The sequence below is a fragment of the Geotrypetes seraphini genome, chromosome 11, assembly GCF_902459505.1.
Source record: "Geotrypetes seraphini chromosome 11, aGeoSer1.1, whole genome shotgun sequence".
In the NCBI taxonomy this organism is placed as follows: Eukaryota; Metazoa; Chordata; class Amphibia; order Gymnophiona; family Dermophiidae; genus Geotrypetes; species Geotrypetes seraphini.
Window position 1 is genome coordinate 118,299,500 of NC_047094.1, and position 27,722 is coordinate 118,327,221.

Sequence of the window (27,722 nt, forward strand, 5' to 3'; positions counted from 1 at the left end):
TCAGTTGGCATAACTAATGTCAGCGAAGGCCTATGGGAAATTATATCAATCTCACTCTGGAATGTAGATGCAAATAGATCCTGAATGCTTATTCACAGAAAGCATCCAGGAAGATGGTTTCAAGTAGCCCTGATTAAATCATGATTAGCTAAAAGGTGTTAATGTGTTAATGTCTGATTAAGAGAGTTCTTAGGACAATGGGTCCAGGTGTACAGATAACTAGAGTTAATCAGAAACTATTGTCAGAGACATACTGGAAATACATATATGACTTCAGCCTATTATTCTTCTGTCTAGCACAGTTTACTAAGGAGGGGGAGATTTAACTTCTATTGAAGCTCAATAGTTTCTATATTCAGAATAAGATTCCAAACTATAAAAGCCTCCTCTCTGCAACACACATGGGTCTATCTCTTGAGCTATCTATCTCTGTGTCTATCCTTCTCTCTATCTCTTTCTTTCTCTCTGGCCGATCTCTGGAACCCGAAACTTAGACCATCACCCCATCCCCCTTTCTCTCTCTGGCTCTCCCTAGAACTTCACGCTTCTCTGTCTCTTTGCCTCTGAACTCTGTAAGGCAGGGAAACTGCTTTGCTCTCTCCTTAATTGTAATGCTTTATGGTAATGCTTCTGAATATTGGTTTTCTGTAAAACTATTTTTATAATATATTCTTTATGCAATCATTCTGGCTGTTTCTTATTTGAGTCTACTTCCTGGTGAATCTTCAGTGAGGGAACTGAACCTGGGACCTGGCGTTTGTAAGGGCGCCTCTCACGTAGCCCCTACCACCTAATATTGTGGGGGCCACACTAACAATCCTTACAACCATATATAGAATCCGGTGCTCTATGCATGAAAATATGGTAAACTGTTCACCTTCTTTCCCCAGCGTTTACAAAGGCAACATATCCACTGGGAGCCCTGCCGTACAATTACCCCCATTACTCACAGGAACTTCCCTGAACCCCTCAGAAGAAACTGCAGGAAAGAAAACGAGCAGACTGCATTGTTCAGGCTTTTTATTCTGACAAATATTGAAGAGATCCGGGTATACATTTTTGTAGCGTTTTATATGAACTGTAATCTTTGGGGGGTTTCTTCAGCACTGCATGTTTCACTGCATCAGAAAACAAATTATGCACACAGCAAAAACAGTCACAACTACATATTCTAGACTTTTTGGTCCTTCTTTGAGATCACAGGCACTAGGGGTGATTAGCTCTAATGAGCCGCCGAAATAAATGGTAATACAGATGTCAACGATGGTCCTGGTTGATCCAGGTGCTGTGTGTTCCATAAGTGAGATCTATGTCAGAAATAAGTGAACTATAATGCGTTCTTTTGTGCCAGAGCTGAAAAGGCCGGCATCCATCTGTAGCGCAGTTATTCTGCAAAGAGAAAATCAGAGACTCTCAATTAACTCTATTCACATTTGTCCATTTCCAGTTCTCTCCTCTCTTCTTAATACTACTTATCACTTATATAGCACTGAAAGGAGTACGCCGCGCTGAACATTTTGACATTTATAGACAGTCCCTGCTCGGAAGAGCTTACAATCTAACATAGAGGGTAGGGAATGCAGAACCCAAGATAAGAGGAATTAAAATTTGAAAGCACTCTCAAAGAGGTGGGCTTTTAAACGGGTCTTGAACACTGCCAGAGAAGGAGCTCGCCCTAGAGATTCAGGGAGCTTGTTCCAAGCATACGGTGCGGCAAGGCAGAAGGGAAGGAGTCTGGATTTGGCAGTTGGAGACAAGGGCACAGGTAAAAGGGACTTACGATGGGAAGCCATTGAAGTGATTTTAGGAGAGGGGTAATGTGAGTATAGTGGCTCTCCTGGAATATGAGTCATGCAGCCAAATTCTAGATGGATTGAAGGGGAGCGAGATGGCTAAGCGAAAGGCCTGAGAGTACCGAGTTGCAGTAGTCTAAGCGCGAGGTGATGAGGGCATGAATAAGTGTTTTGGTAGTATGCTCAGAGAGGAAGGGTCGGATTTTGTTAATATTATAGAGGAAGAAGCAGCAGGTTTTAGCGATATGTTGTATCTGGATGGTGAAGGAGAGAGAGGAGTCAAAGTTTATCCTGAGATTATGAGCAGACAAAACAGGAAGGATGGGAATGTTGTCCACAGAGATGGAGAACGAGGGAAGTGGAGAGGTGGGTTTAGGCGGGAAGATAAGCAGCTCTGTTTTAGCCATAGTCAATTTTAGATGGCGGTGAGACATCCAGGTGGCATTGTTGGACAGGCAAGCTGAGACTCTGTTCTGGGTTTCAGTAGAGATATTTGGCGCAGAGAGGTAGATCTGGGAATCGTCAACATAGAGATGATACTGGAAGCTGTGTGAAGAGATTAGCACTCCAAGTGAGCAAGTGTAGATTGAGAAAAGGAGGCTTGAGGTACACCAATCGATAATGGGTAGGCTGTGGAGGAGGAACCACCGCTGCATATACTGAAGGTGCGATGGGAGAGATAGGAAGAAAACCAGGAGAGGGCAGAACCCTGGGATCCGAACAAAGACAGCGTTTCAAGAAGTAGGCGATGATCAACAGTATCAAAGATGGCAGACAGATCGACAAGGATGAGGATAGGGTAACGGCTTTTGGATCTGGCTAAGAACAGGTCATAGGAAACTTTAGCAAGGGTAGTTTCCGTAGAATGCAGCAGGCATCCCTTCTGATGGTCTCAGAGCTCCGAGTCCCACCACACACAACATTGCAGTCTGTAAACCAAAGCAAATTGTCAAGTTGATAAACCATGCCAAATTGTTATGCTAAACTGGATTCAGATCACCCCCTTCAACTGCTTCACTCTACATCAATTTACCGGAACACAGATATCTGTATAAACATCCATGTCAGTAACTTTTCCAGTATGTACGTATCACTCTATGTCAGTGTATCGCAAACTGTGTGCCTCCTGAGATATCAGGTGCGCCGTGACACACTCAGGAGGAGGAGAGGCCCTCTCCCTTGCTGGCACCCCCACACTTACGACTCAGGGCCCATCTGAAGGGCCTTCTCACATGCGCGGACATCACCATGATGATGATGTCATGCGCTTCCGGTTGCCTCGAGCCGCAACCACTATGTTTAGCACGCCGTAGCTCAAGAAAGTTTGCGGGACACGGCTCTATGTACATGAACATGTATCACCGCTAATTGATAACTCCCTCAGTTGTAGTGACTGTATCTCCTCCAGTATATTTAACGCTATGTATGTTAACTTGTAATCCGTTCTGAGCTTTCTGGGAGGACAGGATAAAAAACTAAAGAAATAAATGATTATCAATGAAAGAATTATGTAGAGACGATCTGTCTGAGCTTTTATAACCAGAAAGGGACCTTAAATAGATGTGATCACTAGAGAATGACACGGTGGCAGTTACCCGCGGGTAGCCAAGGGTAACCCGCTGAAACGGTGGGGGGGAAAAGGTGCTCACTGCGGGCATGGGGACAAGGCCATCCACTGCCCCGTGGAGCGGTGAATGGCCTTGTCCCCGCAGTTAAGGGAGGGAGGCGCGCGGTCTCCAATCACGTGCCTCCCTCCCTCCCTATCTACCTACGGCCAAATCTATCTCCCTCCCTCCCCCTTACCTTCGCGGCGCTTTAGAAAAGGAACTTACTGAAGTTGGCGAAACCTGCCTGTGCCTGCAGTCGCGTGTGTGTGGGCGGAAGCTTCTCCTCTGACGCAACTTCCGGTTGGGAGGGGACCATGCGCCTTCCCTCCCTTAAGTTTCTTTACTCACACCGCAAAGGTAAGGGGGAGGGAGGGAGATTCTCGGGCCGCTGAAGGGCGGTGAGGTGGTGAGAGGGAAGGGTGGATGCTGCGGGGACGGGGACGGGGCGGTGACGGGGACAGATTTTATTCCCCGTGTCATTCTCTAGTGATCACATTGCACAACACATACATACAAGACAATTAAGAATGTGACTAGGGTGGCCAGATTTTCCAATCGGAAAATCTGGATCCCTAGACCCACCCACCAGGCCCGCCCAGTTCCGCCCACCCCTGCCCTGTAATGCCCTAATCCTGCTCCTAGTCCCACCCTAGTCTGAGGACTTCCTCCCTGCCCCACATGAATTGAAAAGCCATCCGGACCCCCGGACATGTCCTCAAAAGGAGGACGTGTCCAGTTAAATCTCAACGTCTGGTAACCCTAGATGTGACAGATTTCCTGGAAAAAGGCTTTTAAATCTGGTGTTTCCAGAGGTTTAAGCAAAAGATTGCACAATGCAGCGCCCAATTTGTTCTGTCCTGCATAATATATGCCCATTTTTGTTCTCCTAATACTAGGGACTTGGTATCCCCAAAAAAATCAAATAATAATAATGAAACTGATACCTGGTCCTGGGGGATAGCAGTTATTCCCACATGAGGGACAGCACTTTTCGTTACCAACGCAGTCATAGTCATTGCTGCATGTATTCTTAGAATACTGGGACGCGCATTTCGCCAATGGGCATGAACCAGGCTTTACTAGGGGAAAAAAAGGAGAAAGTCACAGCCTTAAAAGCTTCTCTCTGTGGGGCTGTGCAGTTTTTCAAATTCTTGACAACCGCCAACACGCAGACCTTTCAAAAATAAAATAAGTAGATTTGAACCTTCTGACCCTGATTCTTTAAAGGTCACCTAAAGTTAGGGGCTGATATTGGCACCTAACTTAAAGGGAAGGGGAATTATATATCGCCTTTTTGTGGTTTTGGCATTCAAAGCTGACAGCGGTGGAAACAGGATACCGGGCCTGAAATTGGGCTCATTAACCCTTTCAGGACCAAGGGACATATTTGTCCCATAACTTTAAAATCCTATCAATTTTGATTGGGATAGTCTACAGTTCTAAATTTGATATGTACGGATTCCATAAGATACTGCCTTTATGTAAACAAACTGGTTCCGACATTCATTCATTAGCGTCGTTGCCAGATTGACGAGAAGATTCACTTGCCACACTGTCCATAAGCCAGAAGTGTGATTTAAAAAAAAAAAATAATGATATTTCACAAAAAAAATCAATTTTTTGGCATCTGCAAGCCCTTTTTACCATAAAAATGTCGTCAAAACCACAAAAATTGGCCTACGATCCTTATGGTCCTGAAAGGGTTAAGCCAGTGGTCTCAAACTCGCGGCCCGGGGCCACATGCGGCCTACCAGGTGCTAACTGCTATTTTGAGGCCCTGGGTATGTTTATCATAATCACAAAAGTAAAACAAAACAGTTTTTTGATCTTATGTCTCTTTAGCTATAAATGACAATATTATTATTAAGACTTAGCCAAGTCTTAATTATAAGGTATAGAGTTTTACCTCATGCAAAATTGTTATTTCTTTACTAAGACATGAACTATTTTTGTCTGAGGCCCTCCAAGTACCTCCAAATCCAAAATGTGGCCCTGCAAAGGGTTTGAGTTTGAGACCACTGGCTAAACTGTAACCATGACATCCTGTTTGTCTTTGGGAAGCAGAGATTGTGATGTCATAATGCCTCATTTCACCAATAAGAGCCAACCTTCTCAGTGATGTCACAATGGCTTGATTGTCCTGTTCTCCCCTCTGCCCTCCAACCCAGCCAGCAGATTAACCGTTCCCCTTAACTCAGTGGTCTCAAACTCTTTAATAAGACATTAACTATTTTTTTCTGAGGCCCTCCAAGTACCTACAAATCCCAAAATGTGGCCCTGCAAAGGGTTTGAGTTGGAGACCACTGCATTAAGCCATTAGTTTGCACATGCATCTCAAATCCACACCCAAATTTGGGTGACCTTTAGAACCTGGGGGTTAATGTGCCAAAATGAAAAAAAAACTCTGTGCATTCATAGGACCCCTTTTGCATAGCCACAGTAGCGAGTCCTGATGCAGCAAATGCGACGTAGGCCGTAGGGCTATGTTGTGAGTACTGCCTAGAAATTGCTGCTGCAGCCTTGTAAAAGGAGCCCTTAGTAAAACAGAAGCGAACATTTTAGATTCTTAAATCATCTGCCTGCAAGTTACCCCTCTTCAATAACCCTGGTGGGGCTGTGAAAGTGGCAAAAATCCCCAAAACAGCGAAAATGGAATACACCAAGCAAGAAACTGGATACAACAATAGTGATCATGTTGGCAATGGTAGATCCACAATTTACTTGAGAAAGCCCATAGCGCACGGGTCCCGTTGGTTTATGTCTTATATGACATAGAGAGCCATTCAATCGGTTTGGGAGTGAAAAAGCCCCAGCGTTTGGCAACAAAATATAAGTGTTTGTTTAAATATCAGACACTCAATATGTTTTAAGATATCATAAAATAAGTGATTGCACTTTAAATGAATACATTATTGCGCTTTGAAACGAATTCCATGGGTATAACAAAACATATGAGGTTCATTTCATAAATAATGCACACTATTTTTTTTTTTTTTTTTTAATTTACATGTTTTATTTTTTTCTGAAATATTTCTTTACAGTCCTTCAATATAGTCCCCCTCCTTTGCAATGACCGAGTCCCGACGTCCGGGAAGCTTCATTATTCCATCCAAGACACCATTTTTGTTCAGTTGCCGAATGGCTCAGGTACCGGCGGAAGAAAGCTCTTCCAGAGATGCAAAACGATGTCCACGCATAGGTTGTTTCAACTTTGGAGAAAGGTCAAAGTCTGGTGAACTCATGTCTGGACTGTAGGGAGTAAGAGGTAACACCTCCCAGCCATATTCACGTAGTTTTTCAACGACGAGTGGAGAGTTCCACCTTCCCCACGACCAAAAAAGTTTTGATGAGCTCAATCAAAACTCAAACAAATGATTTTTGCTTACGATCATGAAGGCATCATCCTCACAGGCAAAGTTCCATGTGGAAGAAGTGTGACAGCAGTGTATTATCGTGATTTATTTGCAGAAAAATGCAGAAAATCCGACCTCAGTTGCTCTCGGCTGGGCCACTCATTCTTCACGACAACGCTCGCCCGCACATAGGGAATGTCGTCATTGAAAAACTACGCGAATATGGCTGGGAGGTGTTACCTCATGCTCCCTACAGTCCAGACATGAGTTCACCAGACTTTGACCTTTCTCCAAAGTTGAAACAACCTATGCGTGGACATCGTTTTGCATCTCTGGAAGAGCTTTCTTCCGCCGGTACCTGAGCCATTCGGCAACTGAACAAAAATGGTGTCTTGGATGGAATAATGAAGCTTCCCGGACGTCGGGACTCGGTGGGGAGGGGGGGTGTAAATTTCCCCAATTTTATAGGTACCATCAAGCCTATATAATGCGTGTATTGGATCCTCCCCGAGCTCATGGAAAATCTTCCAGACTGGTTATGGTTGGAATGGCAACTCCTGTCTCCATTGAAATTGTGTCACATTTTAAGTATCAAGTTATCTAGATTGTATAAGGACAATAGAATTTTATTAGACACGTGGCAGACATTAAAATTTATTAATAATTTAACACCTATTCCAATTCATAAATCTAAATTGGCAGATTTAAGGTCATCTGGAAGCACTGGATGAAGGTGGGCATATGTACTCTGGATAATGTAGTATCAGATGAAAAGCTGCTTGACTTTCCATGACTGTAACTAACATTTGGTATTGCTAAGCCTCAGAATTATAGATGGTTGCAGTTGAAGCAAGCCATTCAGTAGGGGTTCCTTGATTGGCAAAATCTTAAAAATCAGTATAGTTTGCCGGTCCTATGCTTCCAGACAGATTTCCTGGGACATTAGGCCGCTCAGTGGTACAAATTAATATCTGAATTTTTGAATAAGCACCAGATTTCTGCATCATGGCCACGAATTTGGACTTGGAGGATGAGATGTACGGTGTCTGCAACAATGAGACCATCATGGTTTTTCTTGTTACATAGATCTTTTTGGACCTCTATTCATTTACAGAAATTGGATAGTTCTAAGTCTAATAGATGCTGGCACTGTCATCTCGATGTAGGGACGTTGGATCATCTACTGTTCTATTGTCCCTTGATACTTAAATTTTGGAGATCCATTTGGGATCACGTGAATAAATTATTGGAAAATCCGGTGGCATTGACGTATGATACCGTGGCACATTAATGAGGGCTAAAAGCCAAATATCTTCCCAGAATAATAAACTTCTCTTTATTATGACAGGGGTTGCCATACAACTTATTTTTTTTTTTTTAATCAATAAATGTTTATTGAAAAAGTTTTGAGAAAATTATACAAACCAGAATATAAATATCAGGGACATCAACAGATAGGAGAGCAAGCATATAAAAAGCTCCCAAGTCACAGAATGCTCCCCCAGCAGTACAAACAGCAGAAATCTCTCCCAACAGAACCCAAACAGCCCCCAATACATATCATCAATCAGAACTCCACAAAACCCCCCCCCCCCCCCCCCCCCCATCATACCAACTGTATTACCCTCAGAGAGGGACTTCCTGTGGTTTCTTCAGGGAAGTCCCCCTGGACACAATCCCTCCCCCCCCAGAAAAAAAAAGCTCAGTGTAAAGATTCGATTTTTTCTATTATTCTCGTCCATGTCCTGGTGTAAGTGTAATAATACCCATGTCGCTTTGCAATAGATAATTCCATTTGAACAATAAACTGAAGCTTCAAAGTCCAATCCAAATGATTAGGTGCCAGTCCCTGTTTCCAATGGGCAGCAATCAAACATTTTGCTGCCGCCAAACCCCAACGTCGGAGCTTTGTCTGCCAAGAGTACAGACTAACATTATAAAGGCCTAATAAACATCCCTGTGGAGAAAACGGCAATAAAATCTGTAACAATTGTGATAAACATCCCACAACAGTCCTCCAAAAGGGCTTTAGAACTGGACAATCCCACCATATATGTAAAAAGGTCCCCCTATCCACCCCACATCTCCAACATAAGGCAGATACTGTAGGAAACATACGATGGAGACGGGCAGGTGTGTAATACCAGCGCATGGTTACTTTATAGGCATTTTCCTTAATAAGTGCACAAGAAGAGGCTTTTCCCACTTCGATGTGAATTTTAAACCACTCCTCAACAGAAAAGGTACAGTGCAAGTCTACCTCCCAAGCCCGTTGATAGAGAGCCGGAAAGGAAAAGGAGCCCCGAATATATTGGTAAAGAACAGAAATGGGTTTAGGTAAGTTCCGAAGAGTGACCCACAAGTGAGCGAAGGGATCTAGAGATTGAATGGGTCCCCTATCCCACTTTTGAGAGTGAAGGAAATGACGTATCTGAGAATAAGCCAAAAAGTCTCCCCTGGGCAAATCCGCACTAATCTGGAAGGTTTCAAAAGACACCAGGACCCCCTTCTGAAGCACATCTCGAAAGGTAGACAACCCCAACCGTTCCCACCGCACAAACACAGAACTCTCCCCACCCGCCGGGAACAGAGGCTCACCGCGCACCGCACCAAGAATCGAGGGGCCTACCCCAGCCCCCCAACGCCGTTTAGTAACCCCCCACACTCCCAGAAGATGTTCCAAAAACGGATTTCCTGGGACCGCCAGTCGCTCAAGATCAATAGAGGAGGACCAAAGCCAGCGTTTCAAACATGGGCGTCCCACAAAATGTTGTTCAATACGCACCGCCAACTTAAAATCAGCAATCTCCCAATCCAATAATAGCCGCAGCTGAGCAGCCCGGTAGTACCACAATAAATTAGGTACCGCGCGTCCCCCTCTATCCCTAGCTGCCCACAAAGCAGCTCTGGAGATACGAGGAGATTTCCCCTGCCAAATAAAGCGAAAAAACAAAGCATGTAATTGCTTCAACACCAAATGTGGGACTGCGACCGGCAACGTTTGAAAGAGAAAGAGCAACCGGGGTAGGACATTCATTTTCAACACTGCAATGCGACCCCACCAAGACAACCAAAACCCATTCCAGCGTTGAATATCAGTCCTAACTTGTTGAATAATTCTAGCATAGTTAGTTGTATACAATTGAGTTAGATCGGTCGGTAAACGAATTCCCAGATAGCGAATGACCCCAGGAGCCCAGCGAAAAGGAAACCGGACAGCTAAACGACGCTGATCCTCCTCCCCCAGGGTTACATTCAACAATTCAGATTTATCCATGTTTACCGTGAACCCCGAAAGCTGCCCATATTCTAAAAAGAGATCAACTAAGAGTGGCAACGAGTCTTCCGGGTCCCTAACATACAATAACACATCATCAGCAAAAAGTGCAATACGATGTTCAATATCTCCTACTCGTAACCCCATCAAGTCACCATGTTCCCGAATACGAATGGCCAGAGGTTCCATAGAAAGGGCAAACAACAGAGGAGATAAAGGGCACCCCTGTCGAGTACCCCTCGCAATGGAAAAAAAGTCACTATAAATCCCATTAATACACACAGTAGCTTTTGGAGCTGCATAAAAGGCCTGTACCCATGCCAAAAAGAAAACGCCCAACCCCATCTTCGACATCACCTGCCATAAAAAAGTCCAGTCAACCTGATCGAAAGCCTTCTCGGCATCAATCGACAGAAAAGCTACTTTAGCAGAAGTCCGCTGAGCAGCCCACATAAGGTGTAAAGTGCGTCTAATATTATCACCTACCCGTCTATTATGCACAAATCCAGATTGATCCAAGTGTACCAAAGACGGCAATACCTTCCCCAACCGAAGGGCCAACACTTTAGCAAGGATTTTTGCATCAGTATTTAGTAACGAAATCGGTCGGTAAGACCCGCAGCTCATCGGATCTTTGTTTGGTTTAAGTAGGACCGAAATCCCAGCCTCCCCCATGGTGGACGGCAACGAAGAGCCATCCCTCACCCCGTTCGCAACCCGAACCAGCAACGGAGCCAGGACCTCCCGGAAAAGTTTATAAAACTGATTAGTATAGCCATCCAAGCCCGGCGATTTCCCTAACTTCAACTCAGCAATGACTCCCAAGACCTCCCCTAACTCTATAGGCTCATTGAGCAATTCCCTGTCCTTATCCGAAAGCCGAGGAAGCCGCATCTGTGAAAGGTATTGTTCAATAACAGCCGGATCTCGCCCCTGTGAGGATCTGTATAAATCAGAATAAAATTTAAGAAAATCTGATCTAATATCTGAGTCAGTCCGATGCACCGTCCCTCCCGCATCCCGTATCTGAGTAATAGCCGCTCTCGCCTGTTTCAGCTTAATCAACCGAGCCAAGCGAGATCCAGGTGTATTATTATATTCATAGACCGATTGCCGCAAACGTGTCCTCAAAAACTCATATTCCTCCATCTGCAGTAGGGAGAGCTCCGCCCGTGCCTTAACTAATTGTTCATATATGAAGGGGTCCTGGTGTCTCTGGTGCAGCCTCCCCAACCGTTCCAATTGTTCCCTTAACCTCAGGTTGCGCTGAGCCCTGAAGCGCTTACGACGAGCACCCCATTTGATAAAGATACCCCGTATTACCACCTTCAGGGCATCCCACAATATCGCATCAGTAACCGTAGCATTGTCATTAATCTGAAGGTATTGGTCCACAGTATCATACACCTCCCGGACCACAGCTGGATCTTTCAATAGAGATTCATTAAGTCTCCAGAAACGGCATCCCTCCCCTGTCCAGTACCCCCCACTAGTTACCCACACAGGCGCATGATCAGAAATTTGAATAGGTCCAATTTCCGCCTGGCGAATCCCTCCCCAAGAATTGCGGTGGACCAACAACCCATCTATGCGTGCGTATGATTTATGTGCATGGGAGTAGTGGGTATAAGTGCGTTGTGTAGGATGCAACAACCTCCAGCTATCCACCAAGCCCAGAGAAGAGAATAGAGACAGTAAAGCCCGTCTAGCAGCCCTGGACGGAGACCTAGTCCCACCCCCAGAATGATCCAGAGTAACATCAGGTGTAACATTAAAATCCCCCCCGAGATACACCGACCCCTTTGCAAAACTAACCAGTTCTTCTTTGATAGACCCAAAATAGCTAGCTTGACCCTTATTGGGGCCGTACAAATTGATAAGGGTAATTGTACAACCCTGCAACTTAGCCACAAGAGCCAAACATCTCCCTGCACCATCCCTATAGACATGATCGACCACCAACCCCAAGCCCTTTCGTACCAGAATGGCCAAACCCCCCACCTTCCTCCCTGGGGTCGACCCCTGGTGGGTCCAAATCTGATCATAATAGCGTGATTTTAAGACCCCCACATCTCGAGGCCTCAAATGTGTTTCCTGAAGTAAACAAACATCCCATTGCATGCGATTCAATTCCTTAGCCACAATACTACGCTTCCCATGACTATTAAGTCCATTAACATTCCACGAACCTATAGTAAACAGCTTCTCCTCTACCCTCCCCCTCCCCCCTCCCACCTGAACTCCCCCCAGCCCCTCCCCCCGCCCCCCACCCCTACGCTGCTTCGAACCCTGTAGATTAGGATTCGCCAGCTGACAGAAAGTGCTATCCCTCCCAAAGGCATATATCCCACTTTCAGAAGCATTGAATCCCCCAAAGCATAAAACCACACACTTATATTCCAAACGCCACCCTTCCCCCCCCCCCCCACCTACATTCAAATCTCAAACATTCCCCACACTCACCAAGCCCCTTTCAACCCCGCCAAATACCCCCCCTGTCTCCCAACATCAAACAATTATGAACCAGTACAACATTTCCTGGAATAAAATACAGTGCGTTAAAGATAGTCATACAACAGTGAGAGCTCAGGAAGCCCCCAGAATCTCCAGCACCACCGAACATATGTATGCAGGCTCCACGAAAGCCAAGGGATCAACTCCCTCCCTGCAAAAGCAGGGCAATGTCCAAGCTCAGTCAGGAGGGAGGTTTCGCTGGTTTCTTCCCAGACCGCAATGCCGTGCTCCATGAGGCACCCTGTGCTGATGTCGATGCTACTGCAGGGGGCCGATCTTCCACTTGCGATGTCCCGCATCCCAAGGCTCGCATCTCCGCCCAGGCTTCCGACACTGTACTCACCCTCCGGGATGCCCCATTAACAGTCATCCACATCCCAAAGGGGAAAAGCCAGCGGTATTTATGTCCCCCAGTGCGCAGGGCTGAGGTGACATCTTTGAATGCCCTGCGCTTCTGCAATGTGGACCACGCTAGGTCTTGAAATACACCCACCGCCATATCCTTCCACCGGAGTGTGGCCTGTCGCCGGCCTGCCAGCAAGATCCGTTCCTTCAATGTGAATTCTCCAAAGCACGCAATGATATCACGCGTGTTCTGAGCTCGTGCAGCTCCCAGACTGCGGTGGGCCCGCACCAGAATCATATTATCAGGCAGGTCAGCCCCATCAGCTCTCAACAAATGCTCACAGAAGTCCCGTACCACCGCCTTGCAATCCTTGTACTCCTCCGTTTCAGGGATGCCCTTAAAGCGTAGGTTGCAGCGCCGTGACCTATTTTCCAGATCTTCAACTTGAGTCTGGAGGTCCCGCAGTTCAGAGGACAGGCGAGCCGAATCCTCCGTGGTAGTTGTCACCACCGTATTCAGGGTAGCCACGTGGTCTTCTGTTGCTGTTACTCTGGCTCCCAGCTCGCCGACCTCTGCCCGCAGCTCCGCTATCGCCGCTCTCACGTCGCTCCGCACCCCATTAATATCTGCCTTGAGCTCCTTAAACCAGTCTGTGATAGACTTCTGGGGCGCATCACCAACCTCTCTCCTCTGATCGGGGATACCCTCATCTTCCGACTCCGATTGAGTCGCTGGTCCGGTCGCCATTTTTTTTTTCTCTCTGTCCCCCATGCTGCCCGCCGCCTCCGGAGCCGATTTCTCCGGCGGATCGCCGAAGAACTTAAACTTTTCCAGGCGCTTTCGAGTGGCCATAGAGAAGGGAGCCGGTGCAGGCGAAAGTGGTGGCAAAAACGCGCACTTTGGAAGCGCCAAGCGCTATGATACACAGAAGCCCGACGGAGCTCCTGTTTTACTCAGCCATTTGCGAGATGACGTCACTTCCGTCCTCGCCATACAACTTATTTTGAGGAACTGGAAAAACTGGGATCGGTTAAATTATACTTTCTGGTGGGTATCTCTATGCCACACTTTTAAAATGGAACATATGATTGCTATACAGCAGGGACATTATAGGAAATTTATGGAGGTTTGGGAGCCATTGACAAAATTCTGTAAGGAGCGATTGTTGATTTTGCCCTTTGATCATACACGTCCAGCGTGGGTGGGAAGATACTTTTAAATTAGTGCAATTGTTGGATATGTAGAAAGGGGGGTGATATATGTATCTAATATAATAAAACGGTAAGCCGCGCATGCGTACTTCCTATGCGTGCGCCGGTTTTCTGTGAGCTGTGGCGACCCATAGGAAGTGCGCATGCACGGCTTACGGTCTGGCCTCATGCGAGGCAAGACAAGTGCGCATGCGGGCCCTCCCCTGCTCTCCACCTGCAGAGCGGGGGCTGCCGGCCGCTAGCACCCCCTGCCCTCTCCGTCGCCTCCCGGCTCCAGCGGTGTAGGCAGCACTATAAGCACGCTGCTTCGCGCCCTTCTCTACCGATTTCCTCTGCCGCATCTCTGATGACATCATCGGAAACAGACGCGGCAGAGGAAATCGGCAGTAGAAGGCCGCGAAGCAGCGTGTTTAAAGTGCTGCCTACGCGGCTGGAGCCCCGAGGTTTGTCGGCGGTGGGAGGGTCAGGAGCAGGCCGGATCGACAACGGCAGTAAAAAAAGGGGGAGGGGCCGAACGGAGCAGGGAAGAGAAGGGAAAGGGGGGGGGTGGGGGAAAATGCTGCTACTGCTTCTGCACAGGAAAGGGGGGGGATAGGGAAGTGCTGCATAGGGAAGTGGGATGGAAATGCTGCTGCACAGGGAACTGGGGAAAAATGACAGAAAGAAAGAAAGACACAGGGGCAGGGAGAGGGACAGAAAGACAGACAGAGAAAGGGGGCCAGAGAGAGAGTCAGCGGGAGAGGGAAAGGGGCTGCTTTGGGGGGAGGGGTGTGCTGGGGGGAGACAGAAGGGGCCATGGAGGGATAGGGAAAGGGGGCTGCTTTGGGGGGAGGTGTGCTGGGGACAGACAGCTTTGCTTGGGGGGGGGGGGGAAAGACAGAAGAGGGCCATGGAGAGACATTTGGGGGGGGGGAGGTGTGTGCTGAAGACAGACAGACATATATTGTAGCACCCGTTAATGTAACGGGCTTAAAGACTAGTTTTGTCATAAAATATAATTTGATAGAATTTAAGTGCTGTTAAAGTGTAAAATGTCTGTATAATATGTTGCACTTATTTTTGGCTTTAAAATGAATAAAGATATATTTTTTTTAAATGTACAAACTGCTGCCTTAGAAGACTGATAGGCAGTATACAAATTTTGGCGAAGGGACAAAAGCGCGCGAGACAAATGCTCGCTGACAAACGAGCGCCGACATTTCAGCGCAAGACTTCAGCACACCGCATAAAAACCTTCTTTTAAAGGGCTCCAACAGGGGTGTGGGGGGAAACCCCCCCCCCACTCTACTTAATAGGGATCGCGCTGCTGTGTTGAGAGGTGTAACCCCCCCATTATACTGAAAACTTAACTTTTTCCCTAAAAAATAGAGAAAAAGTTAAGTTTCCAGCAGTGCTCCCTCTAAGCGGGCGGGTGTTGTGAGCAAAATTTTTTTCGCTGTGCGCTACAAATATCGGGCGCCAGCAAGTTATGAGCCAACTCGCCCGATTCTCCTCTCGCCGCCCTGCCCGCCGTGCGCTGTGACGTGAAACTTGTGCGCTGGATGTAATATTTTGTGCGCCAGCGCACGCCAGCGCAGCTTAGAGGGAACACTGGTTTCCAGTATAATGTGGGGTTACAACCCCCCAAACCCCCCCAACGCCAGCGCAATCACTATTAAGTAAAGTGTGTGTGGGGTCCCCACCAACACCCCCCGTCGGAGCCCTTTAAAAGAAGGTTTTTCTGCTGCGCGCTGAATTGTCAGCGCTCGTTTGTCGGCGCGCGTCTGTCTCGTGCGCTTAAGACTATGAACCCCAATTTGTATTCAACGTGAAACTTAAACTTGAACACAGATCTACCCCACCGGCATCATCAAGAAGGGTTTGGAGACAATTTAAATTGCTAGGAAAATTTAAATATGAAGAGCACCAAAATTATTTAAAGTCAGTGCAGGCATTCCTCTGGGATTGAAACCAGTTCCCCAGGCTTAGTTTGCTGCACTAACCATTAGGCTCTGACCGATCAAGTTTTACCTTTTTTTTTTTTTTTTTTTTGCACTTCTGAACAAAAGTTCAGGAGGCTTCACTTCTGATGGGTCCTCTTTAAATGTGCCTGCTTAGCCTTCAAGATCCTACACGGCATCCTTCCTCCCGTTATCCCACTCTTTTGGAACTCCTCAAACCCTAACTCCACCAGACCCTCCCAAAAACTGAAACTATCATTCCCCTCTGCAAAAGGTATATCCCGCGCAGGAAAACTAGGAACATCCCTCCCCTTTAGAACCACAGAACTCTGGAACAACCTCACATCCCCGCTCAGAAATTCAAGCTCCCTCCAATCCTTCCGCAAACACCTGAAAACTTGGCTCTTCTCAAAAATCTAATACCTCCCGCTCTTTGGTTCTTTATCTTCCTAGCTCCTTTCCTATAACCCTTCATTGTAGTTCCTTTCTATTCTAACTCTGTGAACCGTGCCGAGCTCTACGTTTGCGGAGATGGCGCGGTATACAAACCTAAGGTTTAGTTTAGTTTAGTTTAAATGGGAGGATCCATGAAGAAAAACTTAGGGGTCCTATATCAAGGCGCGGTAGTCGGTTAATGTGCGGAATACCACGCGTTCAACCGCCTGCCGTGCTAGTCGTTAACGCCTCCATTGACAAGGTGTTAGTTTTTTGGCTTGCCGCAGGGGTTAGCGTGTGACGAAAAGTCCGACATGCTAACCCCCGTAGCCCGGGATGAGGTCTACAGAGCTGGGGCTGGAATGTATTTCTATAGGCTCAACCTGTCCTTGAACCCAGCTCCCCAGGCAGCTTGCTAACCTCTAGGCCACTTCTCTGGCCCATGAAGTTTTAAAGTTGTGGCACTTAGGGCTCCTTTTCCGAAGCCGCGTTAGCGGCTTTAGCGCACGCACCATTTTAGCACGCGTTAACCCCCGTGCTAGCCGAAAAACTACCTCCTGTTCAAGAGGAGGCGGTAGCGGCTAGCACGGCCGGCAAATTAGCATGCGCTATTGCGCACATTAATCCGTAAAAAGGAGCCCTTAGTCTCAGCAGAGGTTGCGGCTCCTTCACTTTCTGCTGCTTGTGAGGATAAGAACATAAGAATTGCCGCTGCTGGGTCAGACCAGTGGTCCATCATGCCCAGCAGTCTGCGCACGCGGCGGCCTTCTAGTCAAAGACCAGCGCCCTAACCGAGACTAGCCCTACCGGCGCCCGTTCTTGTTCAGCAGGAATTTGTCTAACTTTGTCTTGTATCCCTGGAGGGTATTTTCCCCTATAACAGACTCTGGAAGAGCGTTCCAGTTTTCTACCACTCTCTGGGTGAAGAAGAACTTCCTTACATTGAATCCCTGAAGGGTGTTTCCCCCTATAACAGACTCCGGAAGAGCGTTCCAGTTTTCTACCACTCTCTGGGTGAAGACGAACTTCCTTACGTTTGTACGGAATCTATCCCATTTCAACTTTAGAGAGTGCCCTCTCGTTCTCCCTACCTTGGAGAGGGTGAACAACCTGTCCTTATGTACTAAGTCTATTCCCTTCAGGACCTTGAATGTTTCGATCATGTCCCCTCTCAATCTCCTCTGTCCAAGGAAGAAGAGGCCCAGTTTCTCTAATCTTTCGCTGTACGGCAGCTCCTCCAGCCCCTTAACCATCTTAGACGCTCTTCTCTGGACCCTTTTGAGTAGTACCGTGTCCTTCTTCATGTACGGTGACCAGTGTTGGACGCAGTATTCCAGGTGAGGGTACACCATGGCCCAGTACAGCGGCATGATAACCTTCTCCATCAATTAAATGGTCCAGGGAAAATCTCTATAGTAAAGAGCAGGGCCACTCATTTCAAATGATATTACTTATTCTGAACAGAAGTTTAGGACATTTCACTTCTGCTGGGAATAAAAGGGAGGATCTGTGATATGGTCTACAGTGCTCATGAGGAAGCGATAGCGGCTAGCGCATCCGGTGGTTTAGCGCACGCTAATACGCACGTTAAACTGCTAACGTGGCTTCGTAAAAGGAGCCCCCAGTGTTTCCTCAAATTAATTAAATGTATTAATTAAATTTATTAATTAAATTAAATTTAAATTTATTAATTTAATTAATTAATTAAATTAAATTTAAATTTATTAATTTAATTTATTAATTAAATTAAATTAAATTTAAATGTATTAATTAAATTTAATTAAATTTGCATTTATTAATTAAATTAAATTTAAATTTATTAATTAAATTTATTAATTAAATTTATTAAGATCTGTGGGGGGTCAGAAACCGCAACAACTTCAGCGGTCAAAAACCGAGGTGAGCAGATTTTTAAGGCTGTGCGATTGAGGTCCGCGAGCTCCCTTGTATTACCCGGTCTCGGCAAAAAGTACCCACGAGCTTTAAACCAAGGCGGGCAACTTGAATCACCCCTTGCTCGTTTCAGTCTTTCCTATTGCTACATCTATAGCATTATGCTGTTACCTAAATTTGCTGAGACGCACTTATTGGTACACTGATTAAGGCAACACTTTTCATTTGCCGCACACACGCTGTCGTCAGTACAATTAGAAGTTATTGGTCCTGCGCACCGTGCGTTGTCAGGTGGGCAACTCCCAGGATGGTCTGCAAAGGAGAAAAAAATCCCATTGAAAACAAGAACTTGTCTCTGAAAACAGTGGTCAGAAATAAAAAGTATGTAACGTCCCTGCAGCAGATTCTGATACAATGCGGAGTAATAATTAAAAAGAAATATGCTGTACCCTCAAAGTCCAAGACTTTCATTGCTAGACTTTTAAGTTCCTCAAAGAGCAGCCAATATTTGGTCGGCAGCAGAGCAGGATTAATTCGTCGAGGGCCCCTAGGCACACAAGTACACTGGGCCCCCTGCTGTGCCCCACCATGCCCCGCCTCACCCCCATTTATTCACTTACTTCTTTGTTTCCACTTTCTTTTATTTTAAAATTCAAAACAAACAACAAAGATTACCATACCAGTGCCAGTGGACAGTCTTTCTTCTATGCAACGTCCAAACATCTTTGAACAAATCTCCCCTTCCTTCCTAGAGGAAGAGATCTTCAGCTGGCAGGGCTTTGGGAAGCCCACTGATTTATATTTTGCATATGGGTGGGAGGCATGGGGCATGATGGGAAGAAAATTTAGTGCCCATCATTTTATTGGACTAATACATTTCTTTCTTAGCTTTCAGAGGTTAAAACCTCTTTCTTCAGATCAGTAAATTATACTGCTGTTACAGTATCTCTGTCCTGACCTGACGAAAGGAGTTATGGTCTCTGAATTAGTAAAAAATGTATTAAAATTAGTCCAATAAACAGGATCGCCTTATTTCCATTTTCTAGAAATAAACCATTATCAAAACAGTTACAATAATACTTTATCCTAAAGCAAAAAGAAATAAATAAAACAAATAGAAATATCTTTCTACCTTTGTTGTCTGGTTTCTGCTTTCCTCATCTTCTCATCATTCTCTTCCTTCCATCCACTGTCTGCCGTCTCTCTGCCTCTTCCATATGGCATCTGCTTTCTTTCTATGCCTCTTCCAGAAATTGTCTGCCTCTCCCTTCCATCTCTTCTTCTCCCCCCCTCCCATTGGTGTAGCATCCATCATCTTCCCTTCCCTCCTCCAATGGTCTCGCATCTCTCTCCTTTCCTTCCCTTCCCTCTCCCACCCCCATGGTCAGGCATTTGACTCTCTCCTCTCCCTTCCTCCCACTTCCATCAGCATCTGCCCCCTTTCTCTCCCTCCAACCCAATTCCATCCAGGATCCTTCCCCCTTATGTCTCTCTCCCCTTTCTCTTCCCTTCCCCCCAGTTCCATCAGCATCTGTCTCCTATCTTTCCCTCCAACCAAATTCCATCGAGTATCCTTCCCCCTTATGTCTCTCTTCCCTTTCCCTTCCCCCCATTTCCATCAGCATCTGCCCCTTTCTGTCCTTCCATCACCCTGCCCCCTTTCTCTCCCTCCACCACCCTTCTAGGGAAGAGGGGGCCTGCTGAAGAAACAGAGGACTCCGGTGTTTGTTTTTTCCTTTGGCAACGCGGGCCCCCCAGGAAAGATTGGCAGCACTGGCTCACCCTGGAGATCTACAACACCGCCTCCCCTCGGGAGATTGACAACACCGCCCTCCCCCCAGCATCGACATCAACCAACCAGGATAAGTGACGTCAGAGGGGGTGGACCGGCAGATGCAAGGAGTTGCTGCACAGTCCCGCGATGACTATGTCTGCTGGTCCAACCCCTCCGACATCACTTACTTCTTCCCTGAGCAGAGCCGGCAGTCACAGTCATCGCAGCAACTCCTTGCATCTGCCAGTCCACCTCCTCTGACGCCACTTATTGTGGTTCATTGATGTCGATGCCGGGGGGAGGGTGGTATTGTCAATCTCCCGGGGGGGCAGCACTGCCGATCTTTCCCGGGGGAGCCCATGTTGCCACGGAAAAACAAAACTCCTGAGTTCTCTGTTTCATCGGGACCCCCTGACAACTTCTGGACCTAGGCATGTGCCTACTGGGCCTATTCATTAATCCTGCCCTGGTCGACAGACATTTGGCTGACAGACATTTGATTATATACCGGAATGTCCATCGGCCAAATGTCCAGCCACGACGTAGCCACATGGGGTTATGCCAGGGGTAGGGAACTCCGGTCCTCGAGAGCCGTATTCCAGTCGGGTTTTCAGCATTTCCCCAATGAATATGCATTGAAAGCTGTGCATGCAAATAGATCTCATGCATATTCATTGGGGAAATCCTGAAAACCCGACTGGAATACGGCTCTCGAGTACCGGAGTTCCCTACCCCTGGGTTATGCGATCACATCCTATTGTATGAATAGTTTTGTATCTTTTTAATCAAAACACCTTGATTTTGTGGTTGATTTTTTTTCTGCTGCCTGCACATTCAATTTATTAGGTGTATATTGACAAGGATCTATAATATACAGGACTTCCTAAATCTGCCCTGGTTACTTCATAAACAATCAGTCGGGTTTTCAGGATATTAAGAACGAATATGCTTGAGTTCAGTTTGCAAATATTGCCTCCAATGAATGCAAGATGGTCTCCTGTATATTCATTTGTACCTTCGTTTTTTCACTCCTAAAAATAGGTTAATGCTAGATCAAGGAGGCCTATGCTGATAATATTTGAGATAGAGTCTATAGATCTCAAGTGCCCGCAGCTATTTTGCCGTTAGAACAAGTCTTGGCTAATAACCTACGTGCAGGCTATCATCGGTCCAATTGTCTCTTTTTTCTTAATTTTTGATCTTATTTTTAATTTTATTTGATAGGAAAGCTTTTGCTGTTATTCTTTCTTGGTTTTCAATTGCAATTGCCTCTGAGGGCACCGATATACTTGACATTACATGGGTTATGCATATATATGTATATTTGCTCTCTTATTTAGAATTTTATCTAAGGTACTTAGCTGGGGTGTAGCGTTCTACCCATGTAATGTCAAGTATATCGGTGCCCTTAGAGCAGTGGTCTCAAACTCGAACCCTTTGCAGGGCCACATTTTGGATTTGGAGGTACTTGGAAGGCCTCAGAAAAAAATAGTTAATGTCTTATTAAAGAAATAACAATTTTGCATGAGGTAAAACTCTTTATATAAAGCTTATAAATCTTTCCTTTTGGCTAAGTTTTAATAATAATATTGCCATTTATAGCTAGAGACATATGATCAAGAAACTGTTTTATCTTACTTTTGTGATTATGATAAACATACCGAGGGCCTCAAAATAGTACCTGGCGGGCCGCATGTGGCTCCCGGGCCACGAGTTTGAGACCACTGCCTTAGAGGCAATTGCAATTGAAAACCAAGAAAGAATAACAGCAAAAGCTTTCCTATCAAATAAAATTAAAAATAAGATCAAAAATTAAGAAAAAAAGACAATTGGACCGATGATAGCCTGCACGTAGGTTATTAGCCAAGACTGCTGAATCGGAACGGACTCACGTAGGGCTAGTCTCAGTTAGGGTGCTGGTCTTTGACCAGAGGGCTGCCGCGTGAGCGGACATCTGGGCACAATGGACCACTGTTCTGACCCAACAGCAGCAATTCTTAAGTTCTTATAATTCATGAAAATAATTAGTTCTCTTTTGGGTGAAATTTGATGCCTTCTCCAAACACCTGCTATACTGACCTGTTCCATCGCCCGATACAGAATACAGCACTGCGCAGAAGACGAGAAGCGCCGAGAGGACAGTGATTGCCTTCATTGTGTCTCTAGTGTCTGACTCCTGGGCACTGCTCTAAGCCCACATTTAAACACTGACATGGGTGGAGCTAAAGATGAGCTGGCACTCTTGAGGGAACTGCCCCATTCATTAAGCCAAACTTTTAATTCAAGAATTTAATTTAGTTTCGGGTGTCTCTGCCCATCATTAAGGAAAGAGACACTTCCTGGCTTCCGTTCTGACACCTCCCATACCATACTATTTCGACACACACTCTGGCATCATTTAAGGACTTGGCTAAGGTAGATTTAATTAAACATAATTGCAGAGTGGTTCCATATTAGGACGGCTCTCAGTTAAATGAGAAACTTGTGCCACTGGAGTTCATCACACAGAAGCCTCGCACCCTGCACAGGGCACGTTGCATTTGTTCCTATTGTAGGCACGGGGAGGTTTCTTCTGTGCCGTGCCCAGTGGCAGAGCAGTAATGGGCCCCTCCAGCATCGATCACCAACACGGGCCCCCCCCCCCCGATCGGCAACGCGGCCCCCCCCATCGACAGAAAGTAAGACAAGCAAGCGACGCGGGTAAGAAAGGCAACGGGAACTGTAATTGTGCAAGCGGTGCTGCTTGCCCAAAGCTTCCCTCTGACGCAGCTTCCTGTTTCCGCCTGGGCGCATGGTGGGGTGGGGCGGGGCAGGGGGCCCAGTGTACTCGGGTGCCTAGAGGCCCTCGACGAATTAATCCTGCCCTGCCCAGCGGTCTACAAATCCTCTTGTATATGAAGAAAATCCACTGGGTATCTCTTGAATAAAAACACCTTGGTTTTGTGGTTCATTTTTTTCCTGCGTGCACATTCATTTATTGGGTGTATCGGCAAGGATCTATAATATACAGGATTTGTTATTATTCTTACTGCAAAGAAACCATTATAGTACCTAGCAACACCTTAGTCAAGACATCTAGGGGTCCTTTTATCAAGCCGCGTTAGCGGGGTTAGCGTGGCGAATATTTCATCACGCGCTAACCCCCACGGCCGGCTAAAAAACTAATGCCAGCTCAATGCAGACGTTAGCGGTTAGCGCAGCAGGTGGTTTAACGTGCGGAATTATGCGCGTTAAACCCCTACCGCAGGACCCCCTAGTTGTGGTGGGGGGGGGGGTTTCTGAAAAAGTCAAAACTGCATTCCCTGTCATTTATGAACTTCAGGGGAGTCCCTCCCCCCCCCGGCCCATTTTTGACATGAATTTGCTGGTGGTGGCCATCTTGGATTTCAAACTATCTCTTTTTCATAAAGCCTCCATCTGCTTCAATGCTCCTTGATTTTGCTTAAAATCGATAAGGGTAGACTCCTTGGGCTTTTCAACCCAAGTCTCATGCCAGGTTTGAGCTGTTTTGTCAGCTGAGGAGCGTGCCATGGGGGAGGGGCAGGAGCCTTGGGCTCAGCCTCCTCTGAGTCCTCCAGGGCTGGAGATCTGCAGGTGGCTCGATCCCAGGGGAAAAGGCTAGTTCCAGAGCCCTCAGAAGTTACAGGGAAATACTTTTAAAAGCAATAGGAGGATATATTTTTTTTTACTCAGTTAAGCTCTGGAACGCGTTGCCAGAGCTTGTGGTAAGAGCGGATAGCGGTAGCTGGTTTTAAGAAAGGTTTGGAGAAGTTCCTGGAGGAAAAGTCCACAGTCTGTTATTGAGACAAACATGGGGGAAGCCACTGCTTGCCCTAGATTGGTAGCATGGAATGTTGCTACTCTTTGGGATTCTAGAATCTTCTTACTCTTTGGGATTCCGGAATGTTGCTATTCTATGGGTTTTGGCCAGGTACTAGTGACCTGGATTGGCTACCGTGAGAACGGGCTACTGGGCTGGATGGACCATTGGTCTAACCCAGAAAGGCTATTCTTATGTTCTTATGTAGAATAGGCATGGTATGACTTAGGCATTGTTAGGCATCTGTGGTAGGCACCGATAAATTATGCCTACCACTTGGATGCTTACCAACACCTAACTCCGCTTAAGTGCCACGTGGTTTGATTCTGTAAATAGAAACATAGAAACATAGAGTATGACGGCAGAAAAGGGCCGACGGCCCAAGTCTGTCCACTCGAATAACCCACCCCCCCTAAGCACTTCCTCGAAGTGAACTCACATGTTTACCCCATTTATTCTTAAAATCGAGCACGTTGTTGGCCTCTACTACCTGAAGTGGAAGATCATTCCAACGATCAACCACCCTTTCGGTGAAGAAATACTTCCTAATGTCCCCATGAAATCTCCCACCCCTGATTTTTAGCGGATGCCCTCTTGTCGCCTTAGGTCCTGTAAGGAAAAAGATGTCTTCTTCCACCTCCATAAGGTCAGCAACATATTTGAACGTCTCTATCATGTCTCCCCTCTCTCTGCGTTCCTCGAGAGAGTATAGCTGCAACCTACCTAGCCGTTCTTCATATGGGAGATCCTTGAGTCCTGAGACCATCCTAGTGGCCAGTCTCTGAACCGACTCCATTCTCAACACATCCTTTCGATAATGTGGCCTCCAAAATTGAACACAGTATTCCAGATGTGGTCTCACCATTGACCTGTAAAGCGGCATCACCACTTCGGGCTTACGGCTGACGAAACTTCTCCGGATGCAACCTAGCATCTGTCTAGCCTTGGATGAAGCTTTCTCCACTTGATTGGCAGCCTTCATATCTTCACTAATGATTACTCCCAGGTCCCGTTCTGTAACAGTTCTAGTTAAGGTCTCACCGTTCAAAGTGTAGGTTCTGCAAGGGTTTCCGCTACCAAGGTGCATAACTTTACACTTCTTGGCATTAAAGCTCAGCTGCCAAATAGTAGACCATTTCTCCAGTAAAAGTAGGTCCTGTGTCATACTGTCGGGTACGGTACCTCCGCCTTCCACATTACATAATTTAGCGTCATCGGCAAATAATGCAATTTTACCCTGAAGTCCCTGAGGTAGATCCCATACGAAGATATTAAATAGGATTGGACCCAGGATCGAGCCCTACGGTACTCCACTGAACACGTCCAAAGTTTCGGAGGGAGTGCCGTTTACCACCACCCTTTGAAGTCTGCCACTGAGCCAGTCTTTAACCCATGCAGTTAATGTTCCTCCAAGTCCCAGCGAGCTCATCTTGTTCAATAATCTACGGTGTGGGACACTATCAAAAGCCTTACTGAAGTCCAGATACACTACATCCAGGGACTTTCCCTTATCCAGTTTTTTTTTTGTTACCCAGTCAAAGAAGCTGTTTAGATTGGATTGGCAGGATCTTCCCTTTGTAAATCCATGCTAATGGGGATCCCTCAGCCTCTCATCATCCAGAACCATATCTAATTTGTGTTTAATCAACGTTTCCATAAGTTTACACACTATTGATGTTAAGACTTACCGGCCTGTAATTTGCAGTTTCTGACCTGCATCCCTTTTTGTGAAGCGGAAAATACGTTAGCTGTTTTCCAGTCTAATGGAACTTTTCCCGTGCTCAGGGAAAGATTGAAGAGCGCAGCTAACGGTTCTGCTAGGACATCTCTCAATTCCCTAAGCACTCTGGGGTGCAATTGATCTGGTCCCATGGCTTTGTTCACTTTGAGCCTTGATAATTCCTGGTAGATGCTGCTGGTAGTAAATTCAAAATTCCTGAATGGGTCATCTGAGCTTTCCCTTGTTTGCAGGATTTCCGGATCCCGGCACCTCACAGGTAAAGACTGAGCAGAAGTATTTGTTTAGCAGTTTGGCTTTATCAGAGTCCGATTCTGCATAGGTACCGTCAGGTTTCCTTAGACGCACTATCCCGTCTGTATTCCTCTTTCTGTCATTAACATACCTGAAAAAGGATTTATCCCCTTTTTTAATATTCGTAGCTAACTTTTCTTCCATCCGGAGTTTGGCTTTTCTGACCGCTGTTTTGACAGCTCTAGATAGGCTTCTTTGACTTTTAGTCGTGATTGTTTGTAGGATACAAATGCTCTTTTCTTCTGTTTTACGAGTTCCGAGATCTCCGCAGAGAACCACTGGGGTTTGTTATTTCTCCGTCGTTTACTCACAGCCTTTACATAGAGGTTGGTTGCTTCCTGTAGGGTAGATTTCAGAGCTGACCACATTACCTCCACATTATCTGTTGTCTCCTGGTTTTGTAGCGCCTCGTAGACAAAATCTCCCATGCTCTCGAAGTTACTGCCCTTAAAGTTAAGGATCTTTGTTGATGTGTTCGACCTAGTGGTTCCTTTCCTGAGGTGAAACCACACCATGTTGTGGTCGCTGGAGGCCAATGCATCACCTACCGAAACCACTGTGACACTATCTTGGTAATTGCCTGATCCCTAGTAGGCTCCAGTACCATTTGTTTGAGTCGTGCTCCCTGTACAGAGGTTAGTAGCCTTCTGCTGCTGCTGGTCGTAGCTGAAAGTTTGTTCCAGTTTACATCTGGCATGTTGAAGTCCCCCAACAGTACAGTGTCTCCACGCAGAGTGATGATCTCGATGTCTTCGATTAATTCTTTGTCTATGTCGTCCTGTTGTTTGGGGGGTCTGTATATGATGCCCAGATACAAGCATTTGCCACTTCCCCTGGCAAGGTTCACCCAGAGGGACTCCCCTGAATACTTGACACCTGTGATTCTGGTAACTTCGATTTCCTCCTTGATATATAGAGCTACCCCTCCTCCATTTTTGCTTTCTCTGTCTCGGCGTAGTAAATTATATCCTGGTATAGCCACATCCCATCCATGGGAATCCGAGAACCAGGTTTCCGATATTGCCACCACATCTAGGTCGGCGCTCCTCATTTCCGTCTCTAATTCCAGAATTTTATTGCCTAAACTGCGGGCATTAATGTACATAGCCTTCCATGCTTCGTGTTTGCCCGGTCTGTGTGGAAATTTTCCCGTTTGATTTAGTGTGTCCCTTATTTCCCCGTTTGAGTTATTTTGTCCCTTTCGAGTTTGTTTATCCCCTGTAGTACTGTCTTCAATGAAAATACTTACCTCAGACTCAGTAGTGGAGTGGTTACTTACCATACCGGGATGGTTACTTACCACAGCAGGATGAGAATGGGTACCCTCCCCCAACTCACCTAGTTTAAAGCCTTTGGAGCAGGCGAGCCAGTCGTCTACCGAAGACAGTCTTCCCCTCTTCTGGTCAGGTGGAGCCTGTCTGGTCCCTGTAGTCCTTGAAGTGCCTGTCCATGGTCCAGGAAACGGAAGTTCATCTCTCTGCACCATCCATGTAGCCACTCGTTTGTCTTCTGGATACGATCTTCCCTGGCTCTACCCTTGCCTTTCACTGGAAGGATGGAAGAGAAGACCACCTGCGCTCCCATCCGCTTCAGCTTCTCATCCAGGGCTCCAAAGTCTTCGGGTATCTTCTCCGGGGTGTTCCTGGCGGTGTCGTTCGTGCCTAGTGGTTGATTGACAATCGTGCCGAGTGATGCCTCGGAGTTCGAAGCCGTTAGGCACTGTTTAT

General features: G+C 46.4%; 1 protein-coding gene across 2 annotated transcripts in view; it reads right to left on the reverse strand.

The window, feature by feature from the left end:
* Positions 1-1,003: 1,003 nt before the first annotated feature.
* Positions 1,004-27,722, reverse strand: part of LOC117345511 (WAP four-disulfide core domain protein 5-like) — a 28,769-nt gene continuing 2,050 nt past the window's right edge. Inside the window, exons 1-4 of one of the 2 annotated variants that reach the window (XM_033914267.1) lie at positions 22,223-22,341; positions 18,541-18,681; positions 4,345-4,479; positions 1,004-1,389 (exon numbers count right to left, since the gene is read on the reverse strand). In XM_033914267.1, coding sequence (XP_033770158.1) covers positions 1,385-1,389; positions 4,345-4,479; positions 18,541-18,681; positions 22,223-22,298 — 357 coding nt within the window. In that variant the 5' untranslated portion in view covers positions 22,299-22,341 and the 3' untranslated portion in view covers positions 1,004-1,384. Of the gene's footprint in view, positions 1,390-4,344; positions 4,480-18,540; positions 18,682-22,222; positions 22,342-27,722 lie in introns of those variants that run through there. The other variant, XM_033914268.1, reaches the window with a different exon arrangement.